A 21,390-nucleotide genomic window follows, 5' to 3' on the forward strand; every position below is an offset into this window, starting at 1 on the left:
GCATAAACACAACAAGCAGATTTTTAATTATATGTTTAATTGTTTGACAATAAAGAATATTTTGACATCAGTTTTTTCATTTGAATGTTTCCACAGGAAGCACATTTTAAAAAATGAAATCTGAAATGATTTGTGATCCTTTATATTTCATATGGCTAAGAATAAATAATTCTGTCCAGGTGTTGACTTGCAATGAATTTCCATTTTAGATGCCTGAGTCACCAAATTTTTAGAGTAATTTAAGGTTTGGGGTTGGCCAAGTATAAACTTCTGATTTCAGACATTGTGTTTATGTAACTGTCAAGTCATCTTTCAGTCCTGGGCAGTCTGCATCACCCAACTCCTACAAATACACTGTTTGAGTTGGCTGCTTTGAATGCTTAAGATGGTCAGTGTTTATTTTTCTAATACCTGTTGACACATCTTCATCTGTTTGATGGTGGCAGGATCTCTTAACAGACAAATGTTCACAAAATGTCAGTAGCTCTAATTCTTTGTGTGATTTCAGTAATGGATTTCTAAGTGTGCCTACTTGTAATCTCTTACTATGTTATCTGAAAGTTATTCCTTTAATGCTCTCACCATTCATTCATCACTTCATTGCCTGCTTCACACCATGTTGTACAGTGGTTGCGAAGCACTAAGTAACTTAATTTTTTTTTAAACACAGTAACTTCAAGATTTTTATCACTAGTCAGATTACATCCAAATTAAGAAGATACATTTTAAAATGCTTGTATTCTTCTTTTATAGCATTTCAGAACAACTGTTTTACAGAAGTTGCTAAATAACAAATTGAAGAAAGCCTTTCAAAGTTAAATAAAAGCTTCATTTTAAAGTTGGCAGCATGAAGATTAAATTTACACTTGAGTGTTGAAGGGGCCTGAAAATACCAAGCTGACACCTCCCTTTTGTGAATGGAGATCCGAGGAATGGCAGAAGGAGGCATCAGCACAGTACTTCTCTGTACCCTTATCTTGAGAAGCTGCTGGCAGTTAGAGTTGAAAGTGATGGCTGTGCAGGCACAATGCTGGAACACAGCTTTGTTGAGCCCTGCAGGCTCTCTGAACCTCTCCATTCAGTCCTAATACACAAAGAATATGTTCTGTTCACCTCTGCAGTTCAGACTGGGCCCTTGACATTACCAGTCCAACAAAGCCAAGAGGTTACCCCAGCCTAATGGGCAGAGAGATTCTGTCTCAGCAGTATGCACAAGCAATCCTTGTTCCTTTCTGCACCAAATTTTGGGAGACCTATTTGTGATCTCAAATTTAAATTCTACCCTCAGAACGTACAATGATGCCCGTCAGAATCGCTTGGCTGGTTCCATTCATGCTTATTCATTGAGGTGGCTGGGTGCCCATTCACATGGTACCAGACTATTTTCACTGTGTTGAACTGCCAAGAAGAACAGGTTTAGAAGAATAATCTGCACAGTGTTCAAGCTCCTGCTCTTCTGAAGAAAGCCTTTTTCCAGCATTTTTTTAACACTACACATTTATTTAGTCTAAGAGCTTTTGACAAGTTACAATTCTCAAAATACATTGCTAGAAGTAACAGACTGACCTAAGTCAGATAAATGTTGTATTCCCCAAACAGCACAAGTAATAATATCAGGGGCGTTTCAAAGTCAATGACTTTTTGTCAGATCCCCACCTTTATTTCACAGGGTTTTTGTAAGCACCACAATTTGCTGAAAAAGTAACCTACCATGCCTAAACAATAGGCTCCATCCCAAAAGGTGCTATGCAAACCTCTTTTGATAAGGTAACAAAGACGACATCAAATACAGCTCCCAACAGATTCTGTGTCTACTCCACTGCAGATACTAGGCCTGTATCTGAATGGATTTGTGGGCACATTAGTGGCAAGTGTGTCACAGCTGCAGGAACAGCAATGCTGTCTGACTCCACTGGGGCAGTGACCAAACAGATTTCCTCCCCAGTCATCCATTATTGAGCTAGGAAAAGGGTAAATCATTTACCTTGCAGTCAAGCTGCTGCACAATTCTAAGTGTAACCTGACATGGTTAGTTTTCGCTCTTTTTCCCATACCCTCTCTGTCTCACTACAAGGGGGAGAAGAAACTCCCTACACTAACTGCCAGGTTATAACTTGAAAAGAAACTGTGACCACCACAGCTACCACCAATGGCTTGTCTGGACCTCCTTAGAAACCACTATGGCTTTCCTAAAATTTAATGAAGTTGCATTCACAGAGATGTGCAGTTACTTCGAGGCATACACACTGTCAGCCCATGTACCAAAATTTTGTTCAGAAAAATTAAAGTAGAATATTCCAAAAAAGTACAGTTATAAGTGGAGGCACTGCAAATGTCTGCCTTATTGTAGAAAAGAGACCATCTCCAGATCAAGCAGACTGTGACCTCACTGCACATGAAAAACTAGAAAGAAAATCTAAAAGATCAACTTTGTTATAGATGAATGTTTATTGACAATTTTTATTGGTCTCACAGAAAGTGTATGTAAGTACATATGGGCAGTTTTCATACTAACATACAATTTTCTGCTTGCAAGGGACCTTGCTGAATTGCAACGTGTTACTTTATCCATAATCATTCCTATAGGCTTTTTCTTGGATACGTAACACCATTCTCCGAGCATAAAAATCCCTATATTCCTCAGGTAGTTCTTCAAGTGTTTTCAAGGCTCTGTCCAAGATCTGTATAGCTCTAGAGGCTGCCATGGGATCTTTATTTCCATAAGTGTCAGTCTTATCATAGGACTCAGCAGGAAGGTGCTTCCAAAAGACATTCAGTGCCACTCCAAATTCCTCAGAAATTACATTATGGAACCACAAAGCTGTAGAAAGAACAGTGTCTAAAATCAAAATAATTGTCCAAAACTTCTATGTGACTCCAAGCAAGCGAGAGAATTGCCCAAACTAAATCTAGTTGAGGAAAAGCTTCAACTACTGTTTTTTTTTTTATTTATAGACAAAAATATTAATATCAATATATTGCATTGTACCAAATTTGAGAAGCTTTTCAAGACATTTATGTTGATCCATAACTTCTCATAAAAGTAACAATTGCTGAAGTGTAGAGGTACTCAAATGTAAGCAAAGGAGAAGCATGTGTAGGATGAAAGAAAGGCACCTTCCCTCGCTCACCTCCATTCTAAATGCAGATATCTGTTTTCACTTAGTCCCTAACCTTGCACATACTGTCCAGCATTAATGTAAACCACCAGCATCAGCCAGGTCATTTAGGCAAGTTGCTGATCTTCTCATAATGAAGACATGAGGTTTCTCAGCTATATCATCATGACTGTGGTAAGGAAGCCAAGACATCTTTCATTGAGTACATTTAAAGAATTGGTTTAATATGGTATATTTAGGATATTTGAATTTTAAACTAAAAGTCTGAATGCTGTGTTTATTGCATCTTACTTGCTTGTAGGTGGTGAAGACACAGAAAAGTTTATTCTGAGAAATCAACATGAAGTTTCTTTAAGGTTAGAAAGAGAGGCTATTTCTACCTTCTTCATAATAACCACACACATGCCTCAAAAAGCATCCTTTTTCTTTTTTTAGTGATATGGACTGCAGGATGCTGACAAAGCACCATTCTCTGGACTCAAAAATCCCTATACTCCCTAGTCAGTCTTAGGAGAGCTGAGTATGTCTCACCCACTGGCAAAGACAAACAAGTATCTGGACTTCATAAACAGAAAACAGGTATACTGACATCAGCAGCAGTGTGACATCCAACTATCTAACCATAACCAAAAGTTTATTTAGGAAGAAACATAAAGGTAAGTTCAAAATTAAGTAACAAGTCCAAGGCTAAGAATCTATTATAAAATAACTTCCAAAAAAACTATTACCTTCTTGTTTACTGGCCTGTTTATATTGCCCACATAATGTAAAAGTGACAGGATAAGTCATATCTGCTGCAAGCCCACAACAAGTTAAAATAAAATCAGTAACAAGGAGGAGTAGTTCAATAGGAGTAATTCAAATGCCTTTCCCTGATTACCAGGATTTGTCATGTCAGCTCAGGAAGCAGCTCTCTGCTTATGCAGAAAAATTATTAAGACTTGTCTTTCCATTCCCCAAAGATGATTATAAACCTTTAGAAGGTCCAGTAACTCTACCATACATAATTCCCATCAGACCATGTGCCTCACAGTGCTTAAGTGACAGAGCTACAGAAGAACAGAAATGGTATTTCGCTCAAATTCTGTCATTAAAAAACTCAGGTCACTGAAGTAATTTCAGATTTCAGAAAGTAAGTTTATAGTATTCATCTATTAAGACACAAATTCAGGATCATAGAGTGTACACTTGAGGGAAAGTAAGATTTGTAGGTAGATATAATAATAATGTTTTTCAGGTTAATTGTACAGTTGGAAGAAGTAAATGAGTTTTGCCAACATCTTTCAATGCTCTTACTTATAACAGAGAAATGCTTTAGTAACCTCTTACCATCTCCAGAAATCATAAATTAGAAACAAGACAGTTTAATACCATGCCATAGTCAGAAACTATTTACTACTTACCTGGAATAAATAACACATCTCCTGCTTCCAAAACACATTGATAGCGCTTGGCTTTCACAAAAAGGGGATATTTCTCCAAGTCTGGGTTATCCACATCCAGCACCTCTGATTTAGTACCTAGGAAAATTTCAGTGAATAAATATTCCCACTCTTCCAGTAGTAACCAAGCATTATCATATTGCTGGAAATATATTGCAGTTCTTGAAACAAATTTAGTACTGGTTTATTTCTCAAAACCAGGGAAACCTGATGGCACCCCTCATTTACTGAAGAGATGTTCTCCTGTTGTCTGTATTTGTTCTGTAACTGCAACCTTATTAACACTAAAACCCACTTTTCCTGACATTTAAAAAACCATTTTGAACCCAGACAGAACATTTTACTCTTTCAGTTAAGTGTGAAAATAATCAGGCAAAGCTGCTGTTCTCCTTAGCTTTGACTAAAGCACACAGAATCAGAGTTCAAAGAACAAATGACTTCTTTTATACTAAGTCATCTGTTAGTGATTATTTTCTACAGCACACTTGTGAACGAAGTGTAAGAAAAGCTAAAATCACCAAAATCTGAACTAGATACCTATGACATACATACCTGATAAATATAAATATGGAGCATCTCGAGGACTGTACAAAACAACTCGTTTTTTCCCTGTGACTTGGATTAAGAAGTTGTCCATTACCTGGGATGAGTATAACAATAGAGATGTCAGCCAAAAGTTGAGTGAATAAATATATAAATTTCAGCTAAATTAATAAAACCTTCACATGTGAAGAATTATCTTATAAATAAATTTATTCAGAACTCACTGCACGATGTTAGATGACAACTTTATTTGGAATCTATTGCATTGCAGCCAGAAACCACTACAATCATTGCACAGTTGGCAGTGTATTGTACAACTAGAATTTATCCTTCTCTGGCCATTAGAGTGAAAAAAAAAAGAGGACAGTTATGTTAAAGACAAAAATGTTGAAAGTTACTGTGTTTCAGATTTTCCACTGAAACTCAAAACAGTTAAAAAAAGGGAAACAAAATAAAACATCCTTTAATCTTACAAATCTGGAATTAGACATAAAACCAGTTAAGATATTATGCCCAAGCAATGCAAGATTTAAAATTGACCATACCACTGAATGTGGTTCATCTCACTATTTCAAAATATGTGAAGTTTGTTACTATTCTCTAATCTTTGACAGAGATTTGGACCTTATTATCTCAACTCTGTAATGCCATCTGCAACATTTTATGCCAAACCCATGTATTACCTACATCATAATGTGTCCATAACTGTAATCCAGCTGAGCTGATGCGGAACACACTAGAGAAAAACTGTTCCTTCTCAAAATACTCTGGAATATGAACATCTTCTGCTAAAACAGGAAACTGCTTCCTGATATCTGCAATATCCTGAAACAGAAAGGGCATAACTGTTAGAGAACCATCTATGCACATTTAAATGGGGGAGCACTTCACAATCATTTCTAATCATATGAAACAGGGTTATGACTTCAGCATTGGCAAACACCTGAAATCAGCAATGCTTTTCAAAACTGACTTGCTCAATGTTATTAATAAGAACAGCCAGAGAGCTGCTTTTAACCATGGCTGCTAGGAATCACACTGAAGGAGCAAGACATCAGCATAAATCCTTTTATAAGTTTACAAAAAAGGCTAAAAAAAGGGAGTTTAGCAATGTACTCCTCTTCAGTGATCAACTAAGCACCCATGCAACAGCAACTATTTTAGACACATTGAAGCACTCTGACCTAAATCCAGTCAGTTTCACAAACCATGTGACCTTAAGTAAGCTGTATGACAACAGGCTTTAAAAAATATTTCTAAACTGCAACTGTACAATATTAGAACTGTAATCTCCAGTAACTTACCTTCCTAACATCCTCACCCACTGATCGCAAATAGTACTTTTCATCCTGAAGAGAACACAAAAAGAGAATTGTTTGGATTTTTTAAAATAAGAATTACCAAAACACTTAAACAAAGAACTTGTGTTTTCTCATTTATCTAAGGCAGAGTTTCATTAAAATATGGTACAAATAAAGAACATCTATAAATTCAGCTACTTTGTTATACTGCTCTTTACTGATCCCTGCAGCTCATCTTGAGAAATGGGAAAAATAAGTTATCTGAAAGGAGAAGAGTAAAGTGTGGGGAGACTGGTCAATTGCTTCAACACTGCTGTTACTGAACAGACTCAGAGCAAATGCAGATTATAATTATAAGTTCTTCAGTATACTGATGCAGAAAACTATTTTGATTGGCTTCAAAACTTACAGTATTCTATGCAGCATAAAAGGTAAAAAGCATGTCTACATTCAAAACTATTTGCTTCCCAATCACAGTTATCTGAAAAAACTTCTCATATTTTTTCCTTTGGCATCAAGCCACAAGAAAGTTAAATTGAAGATCAAGTCTTTTACTGAAGTAAGACTTTAAATTACAATTCGTCACTTTCCTCTCCATATACCAGCAAAATAACCAACAGAAGAAACTGTGACACTAAGGAAATCACCTCAGTAAGAAAGTACTCCTTGTGCTTGACTTCAGCTGCTCTTCTTACAAATACATCAAAAGGCAGAGTTCTGAAATATAAATATTTGAATTTATACCATGAATCAGTGTAACAACACACAACTTATAATAAGCTCTCTTACCATATCAAGTATACTGGAAGATGCAATAGGCTGCTCTCTTAGTTTTTTAACTTAACATGGTGACTAATTAATGTTTGTAGCAGATGTTTGAAGAGTTCTCCCAAGACAGAAATCCTACACTTAGAAACTTCTGTGCTTTAGTGAATTGTTCCAATATATCTCCAAACAGAATCCTGTAGTAGGTGAGGAAGCACCTCTGGAGATCCTCAGTCCAAGCCCCTTGCCAAGAGCTGGGTTCACCACAGCAGCTTGCACAGGACAGCATCCAGTTCAGTTTCATGGACCTCCAAGGGTGGAGACTCCATAATCTCTCTACCTGTTCCATTTGTTCCATTGTTTGACTATCCTCACTGGAAAAGAGTGTGTGTCTGTGTGTGTTAAAGGGGTTCACAGAATTTCCTGTATTCCAGCTTGTGCCCATTGCCTCTTATCCTGTCACCATGAACCACTGAGAATCCGGCTCCATCAACTGTTCATACACTTTGTTAAGATCCCCTCTTGAGCTTGGGAGTTCTGAATGGTCTGAGTCACAGAACAAAACATTTTTCACAGTCAAATTAAGACTCAAACTGTGGCAGTACTTGCTTAACTGTCTTTTTAAGTGTGTCATTTTTAGGCTTGTTTACTCTACATTTTTATAAATTTGCAGAAAAGCTCAGCATGAAGAAAACTTCAACAGGGAAGATGCACATGTTTACATCTATGCATTTTCTCCTATGAATTTGTGCAGGAACACAGGTAACTACCTTCATTTGTAAATCTATAAAATTTATTTCAGTTATATGGATTTTTTTTTAAATATATGCTTTCTCAGCTCCTCAAAACACAGGAGTTTTGATACAAAACGCAGGAATCTTGATATTTTCAAATGTTTCTTTGCAGTTTTCCTTAAATTTACTAAAGACAGGGTCAGAAGATTCAAGAAGAGTCACTGGGCATTAGAGCTGGTCCCTCTGAAGTCAGTTAGAATGTCACATATTTATCTACAGAATGGGAGCTTTTCATGCAGATTACAGGTTTTGGTATCAGTTGACAGCTGAATGGCAAACCAAGCACAATCAGCACCAGGACATGTATTCATTATTATGAATTCAATGTTACATTCATGCAGCTTGCCCTCTCACACTATGTGTCACTGGATAAGGAATTATTGCATGTAAACATCACATTTAGAGCAACCATCATGTACCCAGGGTTAAGAAGAAACCTTTCTCAAGCAAGATTTTTTCTTGATCCTGTTATCTTTTTTACTAGAATATGAACCTGCATCTGACAGTACTTAAACCAATTCTCTAAACATTTTAGGCTTGTTTGCAATAGGCAAATACAAAACCCACTGAAGCCAATGGAAAAGCAAACAAAACACAATGCTCTGACTTCAGCCAAACTGTTTTATCATGTCCACTTACATTTGCTGCTGAAGAAAGTGAGAGCACAGCTTAAACTGATGCATTCTGCTGCTACCACAGCTCTGCCCCTGCTATCTGCCCTAATCACCCCATCTCCCCCCTTACAGCAGCACTGGCACTCATCTGACCTCTCCATGAACCTGCTTACAAAGCTAAAACAGCAGAAAAACATTCAGGTTTCTGCAGCATGTCACAACCTGGCTGAATGAGTTCCAGAACCAACACAAAAACAGGGGTAGGAGCATGCAACTTACAACAGAACTGCAGTACTACTAATGTTCATCAGTTTAAACTAATGGAAGTGCATGCTAAGTCCTCAGAGTTTCTATTCTTTTGTTTCTACTTATTGTCTCTTCAAATTAGAATGAGGGGCTTGCTTGGAAAACATCAAAGCTTCCTGATTTTCAAGTGAAATATGTGAAAGTCCTGACACCTGCTATATGAAACACCATCAGAGCATCCACATGGCTGTCTACAAACCTGCTGAAACTAAGACTCCAGAACAACTGCATGTGAACTCACAGCAAGAGATACTAAAAAAAGCCCAAAACAGAGCAGGGAAAATGACATATGGGGATAAGTTAGTCAAGTACAACCTAATTTCAGGGATTCAGAAGTTCATTTTGCAGTGAGCAGAATGCACCATGATTGTAACTTGTGTTTATCCCCTGAACAACAGGCTCCACTCAGAGACTTGTAGCTTGTTTACACCTACAGCATGCACTCCCACCTGCTTAGGGGTTTAACAGACTGAGCACATCCTGTTCCCACTTGGGGAAAACAAAGGGCTGCAAAAAAAAGGAATTTAGCCTTGAAGGACAACACAATGACTCAGATTAGATGAACTCTGAAGAAATGCTCTGGCAGTTACATAAGAGAAGCTCCAGGGGAGATTAAGGGGTTTTGTGGCCCACATCAAGATTAAAGAGCTGGTGAAATGTGTGGTACCCAGTGGTTTGAACATTCTGAAAGCTGCACATGCTAACTCTGAAAGGAGCTTGGATTTAATTAGTTACACTCTATCTGGAATGGAATACCATGGCTGGCACACACACCAGCATTCAGTGGGGATCAGTGAGTCAGAAATCATCACTTTCAGTAACACTGAGAATGCACCATATAACTAGAACAAAATACCAGGTCATCGACTGGAGATACCAAGGGTGTTTTGGGTTGTTTTTAATTAACAGCAGCAAGTGCCAGGCTCAAATTTCCTACAAGAGTGCTCTGACAAAATACCTTTACAACATTTCTCCATGACATCACTTTTAAGGTGCTGCTTGGCCCCTCATTTCACCCATTTGCCTATTTATTCAGGGTGTAGAATTAATAGAAAAGGGAGAAATCTAGGACAACCCTTTGACACCTAATGTAATGTTTTCACAAACTGTCTTCCTATTCCCACCCTCAGCTTCAAACAGATGAACTATATGTCTGTAAGTTACAAGCACATGCCTTTAAAATACAAGAGGCCTTGGAGTGAAGTACCTATACACAAAGTTCTTACTGAGAAAGTCCATCTGTGGCACTGCAGAAACATGAATCTTTACTTCTTTAGATCCTTCAGCCTGGCTCAAGTAATCTGTTGTCCATTTGGTGGTGCAAGTGCCCAGTTCCAGTCCTGTCAGCACTACTGGCTTTCTCTGAGGAACAACAACAACAACAACAAAAAAAAAAATCAATGGTGAATGATCACAGAATCAAACAAAAAAACCCCAATTACTTTTTCAAATTACATCCAAGCAAACAAGTCAGTTGAATGCCAGACCCACTACACAAGGTCACAACTAATCTGTTCACAAGCAATGTAAATCAAATGCTGAATGCTGAAACAAAATGCAGTAAGTTATGGAACTGTTTCTCTATTAACTATGTGTTCTTTCCTACCTGGGTAAGGAAGGCTATGGAGAAGCAAAGACAATTATAACACACACTTTTTGCTGGGGCCATTGAGGAACCCAGCCAGACAAAGGAACAGATTTAATCTTTCTAGCTAAGGCTTAGCACAAAACATGTAAAAGCCCACACAGTTAAGGTGCAGGCTGTGAGCTGTGGTGATGCTGTTATGTTATGAGAGAAGCTTTCCCCACCTATATCAAGGTTCCTTGCTGCTCACAACCACGAACAAGTTTAATCCAGGCCACACACAAAAAGTAAAAAGACTTTTTCTTTTAATTGGCACCTCGGAGGGTGGGGGAATAAAACAAGAGATGACAAAGCAACAAAACTAATGATCACACTTTTTAACCACTGCCAAGGAAACTCTGTGGACTCTCAGAGACCACCTGTGGGAACTGGCCAGCAGCTGACAGGATCTGCCTACAGAGCTCCTTGCTCCAAAACTCCCATTGCCCTCAAGGGACCAGGGCACCTTTCCGGAAACACACAAACCCAAGCCCTGAGGTTTGCCCGCGCCAGCAGTGCCCGCTGAGGAGGGGTCCCCGGCCACCCCCCGCCTTGCCCGGTGTCCCCGTGCCGCCCCGGCCGTACCCGCGGGTAGATGTCCCGCAGGAAGCGCTCCCGCGTCACCCGCTCCAGCCGCTCCACGGGCACCGCCGGCTGCTCCCGCCGCGCCATGGCCCGCACCGCCCCGCCCGCCGCTTCCCCCGGAAACACGAGCCCACGCACAAGCGTTCCTGCCGCTCCGCGGGTCACGGAATTCAGGGAATTGTCAGGGCTGGAAGGAATCTCTGGAGACCATCGAGTCCAATCCCTGCCCCGTCAGGGTCACCTGGAGCAGGGGACACACGAACACGTCCAGATGCGGGTTGAATGTTTGAACTCCATGACTTCCCTGGGCAGCCTGTTCCCCGCTCTGCCACCTCCAGTAAAGCAGTTCTTTCTCAAGCTGAGGTGGAACTGACTGTGTTTTAGTTTATGGCCCTTACTCCTTGTCCTGTCAGTGAGCACCACTGGCGGTGTCTGGCACCATTCTCACGGCACCCGAGGCATTGATGTGCATTCATGAGATCTCGGCACCCGCCTTTGAGGGATTTATTTGCATTCATAAGATCCCCTCTCAATCTTCTCCAGACTGAACAGGCCCAGCTCCTCATGAAGTGAGATGCTCCAGGTCCTTAACCATCTTTGTGGCCTCCGCTGGACCCTCTCCAACAGCTCCCTGTGTCTCTTGCACGGAGAGGCGCAGACCGGACACGGCAGACCGGACAGGGCACTCCTCACCGGGGCGGGCAGAGGGGACACCGGGGCCGCTCTCCGGAGCTGACCGGGCCCCACGGCCCCCGCCCCGCGCGCTCCGAGCCTGCGCCGGAACCAGCGGCGGCCGCGGCCGCGTTTCCGGGGAGCGGGAGTTGCGGGCGGACAGGGCGGGCCCGGGCCATCATGGCGCTGCGCTGCGCGGCTCCGGGCCGTGTCCGCTGGCTGGCCCGGGCGCTGGCGGGCCCCACCCGCCTCCTGCCGCCCGCCGCGGCCGCACCGGGCCCGCCGGGCCCCGCCCGCGCCCGTCCGCCCCAGCCCGGCGTTCGGTTCGCCAGCAGCGCCGGGTCTGGGACCGAGGGCCCTCAGCGGCGTGTAGTGGTAGTGAGGATCACCAGTCCTATCGCATGGCTCCGCAGCCGCTTCTACTACCTGCTCATCCGCCTCTACTTCGACCACGAGTTCAGCATCGAGGAGTTCACGCGGGGGGCCAAGCAGGTGAGCGGGGCTGGGGCCTCGGGGCGAGGAGAGCGGCCGGCCTGAGAGGAAAGGTCCTGCTGACCCTCCCCTGGGGCTGCCGCTCCTCGCCGTTATGTTCATGGGGTTATAGAACCAGTCAGGCTGGAGAAGACTAAGGAGATAATCACAGATTCACAGGACAGGTGAGGTAGGAATGGAGCACAGCGGGTCATCTGCTCTGTCCTCTCTGCTCAGAGCACACGGCACTGGGTTGTGTCTGGACAGGTCTGGGATATCTGCAGTGAAGGAGACTCCACAACCTCTGGGCATTCTGTTCCAGGGCTTGGTCATGCTGACAGTAAAGATGTCCTTGTTTGTGTTGAAGTGGAACTTCTGTGCATCAGTTTCTGCCCATTGCCTCTTGCCCTGTTGCTTGGCACTACCGAGCAGAACCTGGTCCATACTCCTGGCACTCCCTTCCTTTAAATGTTCCTACACATTGATGAGATCCCTCTCAGACATCTCTTCTTGAGGCTGAACGACTCCAGTCCCATAAGCTTTTCCTGTGGGAGAGATGCTCCAGTGCCTCAGTCCTTGCTGCTGGGCCCACCTCAGGAGCTCCGTGTCTGTTGTACTTTGAGTCCAGCCTATGACCAAACACCACTTTGTCAACCAGTTCCTGGCCTCAATGCCACGTCCAGTCTTTCCTTAAACACCTCCAGGGATGATGAGTCCACCACCTCCCTGGGCAGCTCATTTCAATGTTTGAACAACCCTTACCACGAAGAAATTCCTCCTGATGTCCAGCCTGATGTTATTACATGTGGATATCATTGCACTAATGTGCTCCTGTGTGTAAAGTACACAGAGTTCCCCACTGCTGGCTCCAAGCACCAGGCCTTGAGGCAAATGATAAAAGCAGAGCTGTAGTTTTCTTCAGGAATTTCTTGTTATCCCAGATTCCACAATTAAAATGAACTGGTTAAGCCACCCCCCAAAGCAGTGTGAAGGAAGGTGCTTTCAAATGTTACAGAGACTTCAGGGAGAAATGTGTCTCCTCTTAGCAGGTTTTCCTGAAATGATAAAGCTTAGACAGGCATAGACCTGGTGCATATATTTATTTTTACAAATTTATGAGCCCAGTAAGCTTTGTCAACAGAATATGTCAAAGAGGTAAGTATCTCAAAGCTAGTCATATGAAAATTGCAGATTTATCTGCTGGGAAACTTTTTTTTATTATATTTACTTTTAACAAACCAGCTCAAAACAACACATCAGGGAACAGAATGCTAAAATTATTAGGACCCACAATCTCCACCAAATAATTTGACACATGTGCAGAACCTGTTTTTTGGGGGTTTGTTTTGGTGTTTGTTTTTACTTAGTGTAGAGCCCTAAATACACTGTCCTTCACAAGAGCACTACTTGAATATGTAGAGGCATAATTGTATGTAAATATACCTGCAAAATTGAGGGGAGAAAGGAGAGTTGAGCTTCCTGAAGTCTAGAGACTAAACCAGATTTCTGAAGAGAATTTGTAAATTGGACATCACTTTTGACTGAAACTAAAAGATGAGTTGGAGAAGTGGCAGGGAAACAAAATCTTTACAGGGAAAGATACAGACTGTTCGAATTATCAAAAAGAGTAAAAGCAACATACAAAACACTGCAAAGCTTTTTTTTTCTTTTGTAAATTATGAATTCACTTACCTATTGGAAAATTTGATGTTTTAAATAAGAGATTGAAAAGAAATCATATGTTTTTATCAGTTCACGAAATCACTCCTGTAATGCTGGAGGGATTACCTTTCAATGGTGATACCCTCTGCAAATACTGAGATCTTAAATCATGGAATATTTGGGTAGCTTGTCACATACTTATGGATTTGTCTGAAAAATAAACCAACCTAGAGTTTCTTGTTCACGTTTGGGCTTTGTTTCTCTTTTATTTTGGTAGGCCTTTTCTGTTGTTTCAAAGCTGCTGTCTCAGCGTAAACTTGACCTGCTGGAAGAGCTTGTGTCAGCAGAGGTAAATGCTTTCCATCTCCTGTTCCAGCCATTGACTGTCTGTTCTAAAGTAACATGGATGCATTCAGCCTGTCATTATCTGCAAGTTGCCAGTGTGGTTTAACTTGGGAAAAACAGTGTAATGCAACATAGGGTGGGCAATTTTTTGTCCTGCAGCTTTTTTATGTTTATTTTCAAGACATGAAACTTAGTTTCAAGTTGTTGTATTTAAAACAAAATAAAATGTATTTTAGCTGGTGGGCATAAGGACCAAATGCCAGAAAGATTGCTGGTGTAGCAGGAAGGATGGAAAGGCAGTGGGCTCTGGTTGGCAGGTGGAATTGTGTGTCTCTAGGTGTAGGCAGGTGGCTGAAGCTGACTCAGTCTGTGCACTAAAATTCATGTGAAGAAAGAAACTGGTTTGTGCTCATCCCTGTGCACTGATACATCCCCACACCCATCAGATCATACAGCTGATTACTGGTTTTGGCCGGAAGGTCTCAGTCTTGTGTCATGGTCTCAGGGATGTGACTGACCTGGTTAAACATCAGTGCTGTGTTTTCTGTGTTTTTATGAATTTTTAATTGCTGAAGCTGTCTTGGCCTTCCCAGGGCATGGAGGTAGCAGATGCATCAGAGTCAAGTCATCAGAGACACTCCAGGTCAATGTCTGCCTTGTTACAGGATGTCAGCGTGGCCTGTCCTATTGCCACCCATGCCTTTGCAGCAAAAACTCTGCTGTCATAGTGCATCCCCTCTGAACAGTCTTGCCTCCTCTCTCTGAACAGAGATAGCAATAAAACGTGAGTTTGCTTCTTGCAGTTGTTTTGTAAGGGCATCTCCTCTGCTTCCTCTTGAAAGAACTTGCTCTGGTTGCTGTAAATTTTTTAGGTTTACATTGATGCAGAGACTTCATGTAAGCCAAGGATGTGCTAGATGAGGCTGTGATCCTACACATCTTGTCATTTCTTTGGCCAGTGAATTTTGTATCTGCAAAATGTACTAGAAACCAATGTTTCCTTGTGAAGATTGACTCTTCCTTCCATGTAACCTCTTCATTTGTTTGTTATTCAAAAATGGTAGATCAAGTTAGGGTAACAAAAAAATGAGTGTTAGTTTAAAATAAGTTCTGCAGTTTCGTCCTTCCTTGTGACTTGACTTTCTCATGTGGTGTTTGAGGTGCTACCCCTGTGCAGTTTTTGCACCCCACTATTTTCTACTTAACACAGCTGTGTGGATCATAGGACACTTAGATAATATGGATGTGAGCGTCATAAGGACATTAATTACCAGGGGAACAATATTTCAGTCTGTTCTGATTTGCAAGTGTTTAAACTTTCTCTAAATGGAGTGTGGATCACAAAATGGCAAAGATAAACTCATTGGTAATGAAACTGATTTTCAAAGAAATTTGTGAAAGAGAGCTAAAAGATACTGAATCAAGAGCTTAAGAACCTGCAACAGGGAGAATTCAGCGGTGAGAAGGCAGAGTGTGACTGTGGGAGCAGCTTCACTGGGCTGCTCTGGGCTGACATGGCTTGTGTTGCTGCTGCTGTTTTGACAGTACCTTTTCTAAACATTTTTAAGATGCTTGGTTTTCATTTGTTTTGAGCAGTAAATGGACCTTTTTCAGTGCTGCTGAACTGGGGTTTAGGAGTGCCCAAAGTTCCCAGTGCATTTTTCACTTTAGCCATTACATGTGTTAGACAAATGTTTTAGCAATATAGCTCCTTTTATGAACTGCAGTAGAAATAGATTGTTACTTAAATTTCCTAATGAAAAACTAAGCAACAGTTTTTCTGAATTTAGGTACTTCAGGTGCTGAAGGAAAAGATTTCTTTGCTCCCTGACAGCCACAGGGATGCTTTAGCAGCTGACATTGATGCAATCATGTACACAACAGAAGGAGATGTTCGCATTTACTATGATGATGATGGTATGTTTAGAATCCTAAAATGTTTCAGCAATAAGCAGTCTTATTTCCTGGTTTTGCTACTAAACAGACATTTTCCATGCAGATGTGGTTTTGAGTACTGTTTCTCATTCCTTGTTTGTAATTCATCCATATAAAATTTCTTGATTTCTTTTTAAACCAGAGACAGAGACTATTGTTAATACGTCATGGCGCTGTTTTGACTTCTGTTTGGGTTTTGCTTATTCCTCTTGTTTTGTACAGAATTTTATATTATTAGTCCTCAGCAATGTGAAACCACTCAAAAACAATTATTCTAATATATGCTGAAAGCTGTTTGCTTCAACAGTGAAAATGCATACTGCAAGAAGAATAATGAAGGCTGGATAATGAAGTAAATTTTGCTGGTTTAGTCTTTCTGTCAGGAAATACGCTTTGTTCTAGGACTCCTTGATTAGTTTGGGTTTTTTGAAGCTAGTGATGAGCTCAAGCAAGTTTTTCTTTTGGTTGGATACCAGCATTATTTGCTTTGTTCACTATCAGACACAGTGAAGATGATATGTGGGTCTAACCCTGGGTCTTCAGTTGAGCATTTCAAGTTGTCAGACCCAGTAAGCATTTTTCCTGATTTAGGAAATAGGAAAAATTCTTTTTCCCCTCTTAGATTGCTCCCATGTTTGATACTACTCTATGTATACATTTGTTGTACCAGTAGTTAGCTTTGGAATTTGTGGGAACCAACTTTTTTTCTACAGTTTCATTATATACACTATCACACCACAGTCATAATAAAATACATTTTTTTTTTACAGTGTATTTCAATTAATTGCTAAAAAGCATGAGTAGGGCTTTATCACTTATTATTCTATCCTGTATTCTTTGTAGCTGAAGTCAGCTGTCCTTCCAGGGTCTCACTAGAATATATGCCAGGTAGCAAATAGGAGTATTTGACCAATGAGAAACATGAGATCTGACTTAAGTTTTGATTTGTTTCCAACAGGAAGAAAGTTTGTTAGCATCCTGATGTGCTTCTGGTACCTGAATGGTGCTAATCTACCTGACGAAGTACCAGGTGAAGCCAAAGTCTTCCAGATTGTGTTTGGAGATGAAAACACAAAAGAAAAGAAACATCTTTTAACAGCAAACTATGAGTAAGCTTGCTTGTCCTTTTCTCTTCCCTTGTCCATGAGATACCTGTGGGGTAGACAGTTCTGCAAGCACTCCCACTGAGCCACTGCAGAACCCAGTGTTTTTAATTTACCTTGATTCTAATCTAAGTTAATTCTCATCCAGCTTTCCAGTTTTGGTCTGAGGGCCAAATTTTTTTAAGTACTCCTAAGGTCATTATGTTATTGCCTTGCTTCTGAATTGACATTATTGGGAACTCTTTCTCTGTAAGGAAGAGCAGTATTTGGAGCACTGAATGAGGTTTCTTGTCCTCAAAGCACACATTAGGAAGGTGGATTTTCATAGAAACGCTTATAAATAATGTCTGTGTTGGTGTACTGATGTCAGAGCAGTGCAGAAAATATCTACACAGTTGGCAAAATGTATTGAAAATAAGATTCTCAGAAGCTGAGAAAAGTGAGGATGTTTGTGTGATAAATGCAATGATCAAGCATTTCTACACCCACATTTGAAATTGAAAATATAGAGTCTAGGTGATGAGGAGATCTGAAACAAAGGTAACACTCCTGAGGAGACCAGTAGTTTTTGCCTGCATAGATTGTTGTGGATCCATCTCTTAGCTGAATTCAGCATCTTCTTTAGAGTTGGAGGCTTCTGAGGTTCCTTTAACCTTGAGAGCCTTCCCTTAAAGCCTAGGTATCTTCCCAATCCCGCTTTGCAGGAGTGAATTTGCACATGATTGCAAAGCAATGATACTATACTGGTCTTGTCCATGACACGCAGGTTATTTAAGAATATGAGAATTCAACTTGAAGCTCAGATTTATCCTTAGATAAGAGAGACTCAGTGCTATTGTTAACTTGGTCTTTGATGTAGTTCTGAAAATATATTACCTTTTAAACTACACTTCAGGAAAGATGAAAATTTTCAAGTAAAATATGGAGCACGTGATTTCCCTTCACTTACCATCCCATTAAATGGGATCTTCCATAAAGCTTTATTCCTATTCCTGCTGTGAAAACTGAATGCTTTCTTGATATCAGGGTCTCTGCTGTTGCTGCTTGATCCTGTCTGTGGGATCTGAACCAAAACACTCTGAAGTCAGTGCATTTTGTTTCTTACTATAGAAATAATTTTTATCTTCTGTTTTGGGGCATAAGCATTAAAGTTTAAGTAGATTTTACAGCAATAAGTTCGAAGTAAAATATTTCTTCATGATTTCTTGTTATTAGTATTAGTAGCTCCTTAAGATCAAGTAAATTTTAACAACTCTTCACTTATTATCTTTCCTTTTTCAGGTTCCAAAGAGAGTTTACAGAAGGAGCAAAACCAGACTGGACTATTACACGGATTGAACATCCAAGGCTATTAGAATAAATGCCTTCTGCAGCCTTTTTATGTACCACTGTAATTGTTTTGATGTAACAAATACCAGGCTTTTGGGGGTCTTTTTTCCCCTTCCTGCCCTTTCCTCCAAAAGAAGAATGAATTTTCTGTGTATGACTTCCAAAAATTCTTTCTGAAGCTTGCATTGTGCTGCAGCATTACAGCAAAGCCTTTTCCCTGGAAGAGGCTGGTAGAAATTTAATTGGTTCCAGTGCTCATCCAAGGCATTTAGACAGCACAGTTTCATTCAGGCAGGCGTAATGGATGTGTCAATTTCTTATATTCTGAGAAGAAATGGTACTATTTGAAAATAAACAACACTTAAATGACTGATGACCCTTCTGAGTTACTTTCTCGTGTTTCTTTTTTTCCCTAGGGACTGTACAATATATAACTGAATAATATATGCAAGATGAAATAGAGGTAGATGGACTTCTTAGCTTGTCTAGCCTCAGCAGTTCGTTTTGAGGTAATCTTACTTTTGAATATATTGAGGTCAAGAAAGTTAGAGTTGCTATTAGTATTTGCTACAGGATGGGAGAAAGAAAAAGCTTTTAGCATTGCACTGGGAAGATAGATCAAACAGATAGGTTTTGGAAAATTAAAAAAAAAACCCAAACATTACTTTCAATTCAGTAATATATAGGTAATTCCAAGTTTAGAGAATTATGGAAGAAAAATCAGTTGAAAACATGAATTTAAAAGAAAACCTGACAGTGAAGTTAAATGAAGTCCTCTTTTTGAAATGTGTGTTAAAGAAATTACCAAATCCTTACAATTAGATGTTGCAACTGCACAATTTCCTAGTTGTCACTTTATCTCTGGCTTCTGAAACATGAGAATCCTGGTGTAAGTAGCTGGGGGCTTTTCTATGCAAATCAACAGAAGATCATAACGGGTTTCTTCATCCCCTATATCAAGTTCAAATATAAAGCTAACTTTCTACCAAGGCATGTTGTAGACATTCGTGCAGTGTTGTGAAAGTGTAGTGTAATTACTGTGATTCACAGTAATTGTAATTGAAGGTATAAATTAAATTTTCCGTAGTTCAGCTCTTTTGATCCAATGGCTTAATGAGAGGAACATCTACAGCTTATCAACTAGTTGATAACACCTTTGCTGCAAAAGATGTCATTGGAAATTTGCATGCACTGTTTTATTCTTTTGAAGTTGTTTGTGTCTTGTGGGTTGGAGCCAAAGGGGGGCAGCAGTTCGATGTTTGGGGTTTCTTCCCCACTTCTGCTTTTCAATTACAAAAATTATCCTGGAGACTGCAAATCTCCAAAAGTCTGCCCATGGATTTATTGCACCATAAATAAATCAGAAAGGCATACAAATTGCTAAGCTTGCTGTATTGGAAAATGGCATTCTCCCTTACTGAATAAAACTTGTGTAATTAAACTGGATTTATAGTCTACTGGCTTCAGAAGAAAAAATACCACCCCATTCCAGAAAAACCCTCACAAACCAGCCCTAAATCCAGCTTGTAATGGACAAATCTGGAAGGTTTGACTCCTTTTACCTGCCATCCATAAATTCCCTGTCATAAATCTGATCTTCATAGCAATTAATCAGACTGAAGTGTTGGCCACTGATGGGCATTTGTTATTTTATGGCATCCACATTTTCTCTTGTGGGAAAACTTTTCTTCTCTGTCATTTGTTCAAGCAAAGCAAGAACAACTGGTGTCTGTATTGCCATCCAAAAGTAGCAATAAGAAATTGTTTTAGTTCCTTCAAGCTATAGTTCCTAGTGAATATATTTCTCTGTGCTGTCAAGGTTGCCTGAAATTCTTATGGCAAAAAGTATGAGTAAAGAGTTAACTACTTCATCTCAAAGATGGAGAGAATATTGTCTTGTAACTTTGGGATTTCTAGTGCTGTCACTCAAATGCCTTACTCTAAAAATCATAATGCTAACTTAAGTGTTACAGAATTTAAAAAAAAAAGATCTAAAGGAAGTGTCTTATTAAAAACGTCATCCTGATTTGGGAATAATGGTGCTCAGGTAACAGAACAGTGTGAGGATTTCTGTGTCATAGCATGCCATTGCTCCCAGTTTCACTTGCTGATTAGTCTCACACATCACCTTGGAAATGACAATGTGTAAGGATATGGGTGTGCTTAATTTCCCCTCCTTTTCCTTGCCTGGTGACCATTTCTGTTGCCTAATCCCTGGGGAGAAATACAATTGTAACTATGGTGTGCAGCCAATAAATCCCCATCTAAAATCTCCATTTAAAATGTTTGCAGTTTTAGTCTACAAATGTTTCCCTTCGAACCCCATTAATTCTTGAAAACAGTGTTACCAGGTTTGGTAGTGATTTTGGGGATAAAATTGATACCTCTATTAGCAACACTGACATGTCTGATTCATTTTACATAAGCAGTGAGGTGACAGTGGTGTCTGGACTACAACAGGATGCAGATTCAGAGAACAACACTCTTCTCCCCTGGGCAACATCATGGTTCTTTAGGTCCATGTGGAGTTGGGAAGCCTTAATTTTTTATTTTTTCATCCAAAACTGTGATCATATTTAATAATTCCTGTCAGCTGTCTGGCACAATTTCAAAACATGCCTAAATCTTGATAAGCACTAATTAAATCTGGCCAACAAACCTCCCATTAATTCACACACCCCACTCACCAGTAGATGGCCTTGGTCACAAAGCTATTGTGACTGGGAAGTAACTGACATTAATGAGAGTGTAAGTGGAGTAAAGGATAAAATGGTAGAAGC

The 21,390-nt window shown here is 40.2% G+C and overlaps 2 protein-coding genes across 2 annotated transcripts; one reads left to right on the top strand and one right to left on the bottom strand.

Annotated features, from left to right (window-relative positions):
* Positions 1 to 1,802: 1,802 nt before the first annotated feature.
* TYW5 (tRNA-yW synthesizing protein 5) lies at positions 1,803 to 11,189 on the bottom strand. Its single transcript, XM_083865370.1, has 8 exons — positions 11,094 to 11,189; positions 10,092 to 10,246; positions 7,053 to 7,122; positions 6,409 to 6,453; positions 5,792 to 5,929; positions 5,114 to 5,201; positions 4,523 to 4,639; positions 1,803 to 2,821 (listed from the first exon to the last, which is right to left on the bottom strand). Exons 1-8 carry the CDS (start codon positions 11,178 to 11,180, stop codon positions 2,565 to 2,567), a joined length of 957 nt encoding a protein of 318 aa, XP_083721496.1. The 5' UTR covers positions 11,181 to 11,189; the 3' UTR covers positions 1,803 to 2,564.
* A 756-nt stretch (positions 11,190 to 11,945) lies between these two features.
* Positions 11,946 to 19,331, top strand: MAIP1 (matrix AAA peptidase interacting protein 1; the record flags this gene model as incomplete). Its single annotated transcript, XM_083864820.1, has 5 exons — positions 11,946 to 12,257; positions 14,176 to 14,247; positions 16,034 to 16,160; positions 17,137 to 17,287; positions 18,563 to 19,331. 5 exons carry the CDS (start codon positions 11,946 to 11,948, stop codon positions 18,639 to 18,641), a joined length of 741 nt encoding a protein of 246 aa, XP_083720946.1. The 3' UTR covers positions 18,642 to 19,331.
* Positions 19,332 to 21,390: the final 2,059 nt, after the last annotated feature.

This window comes from Zosterops lateralis, assembly GCF_965231275.1.
Source record: "Zosterops lateralis genome assembly, chromosome: 7".
In the NCBI taxonomy this organism is placed as follows: Eukaryota; Metazoa; Chordata; class Aves; order Passeriformes; family Zosteropidae; genus Zosterops; species Zosterops lateralis.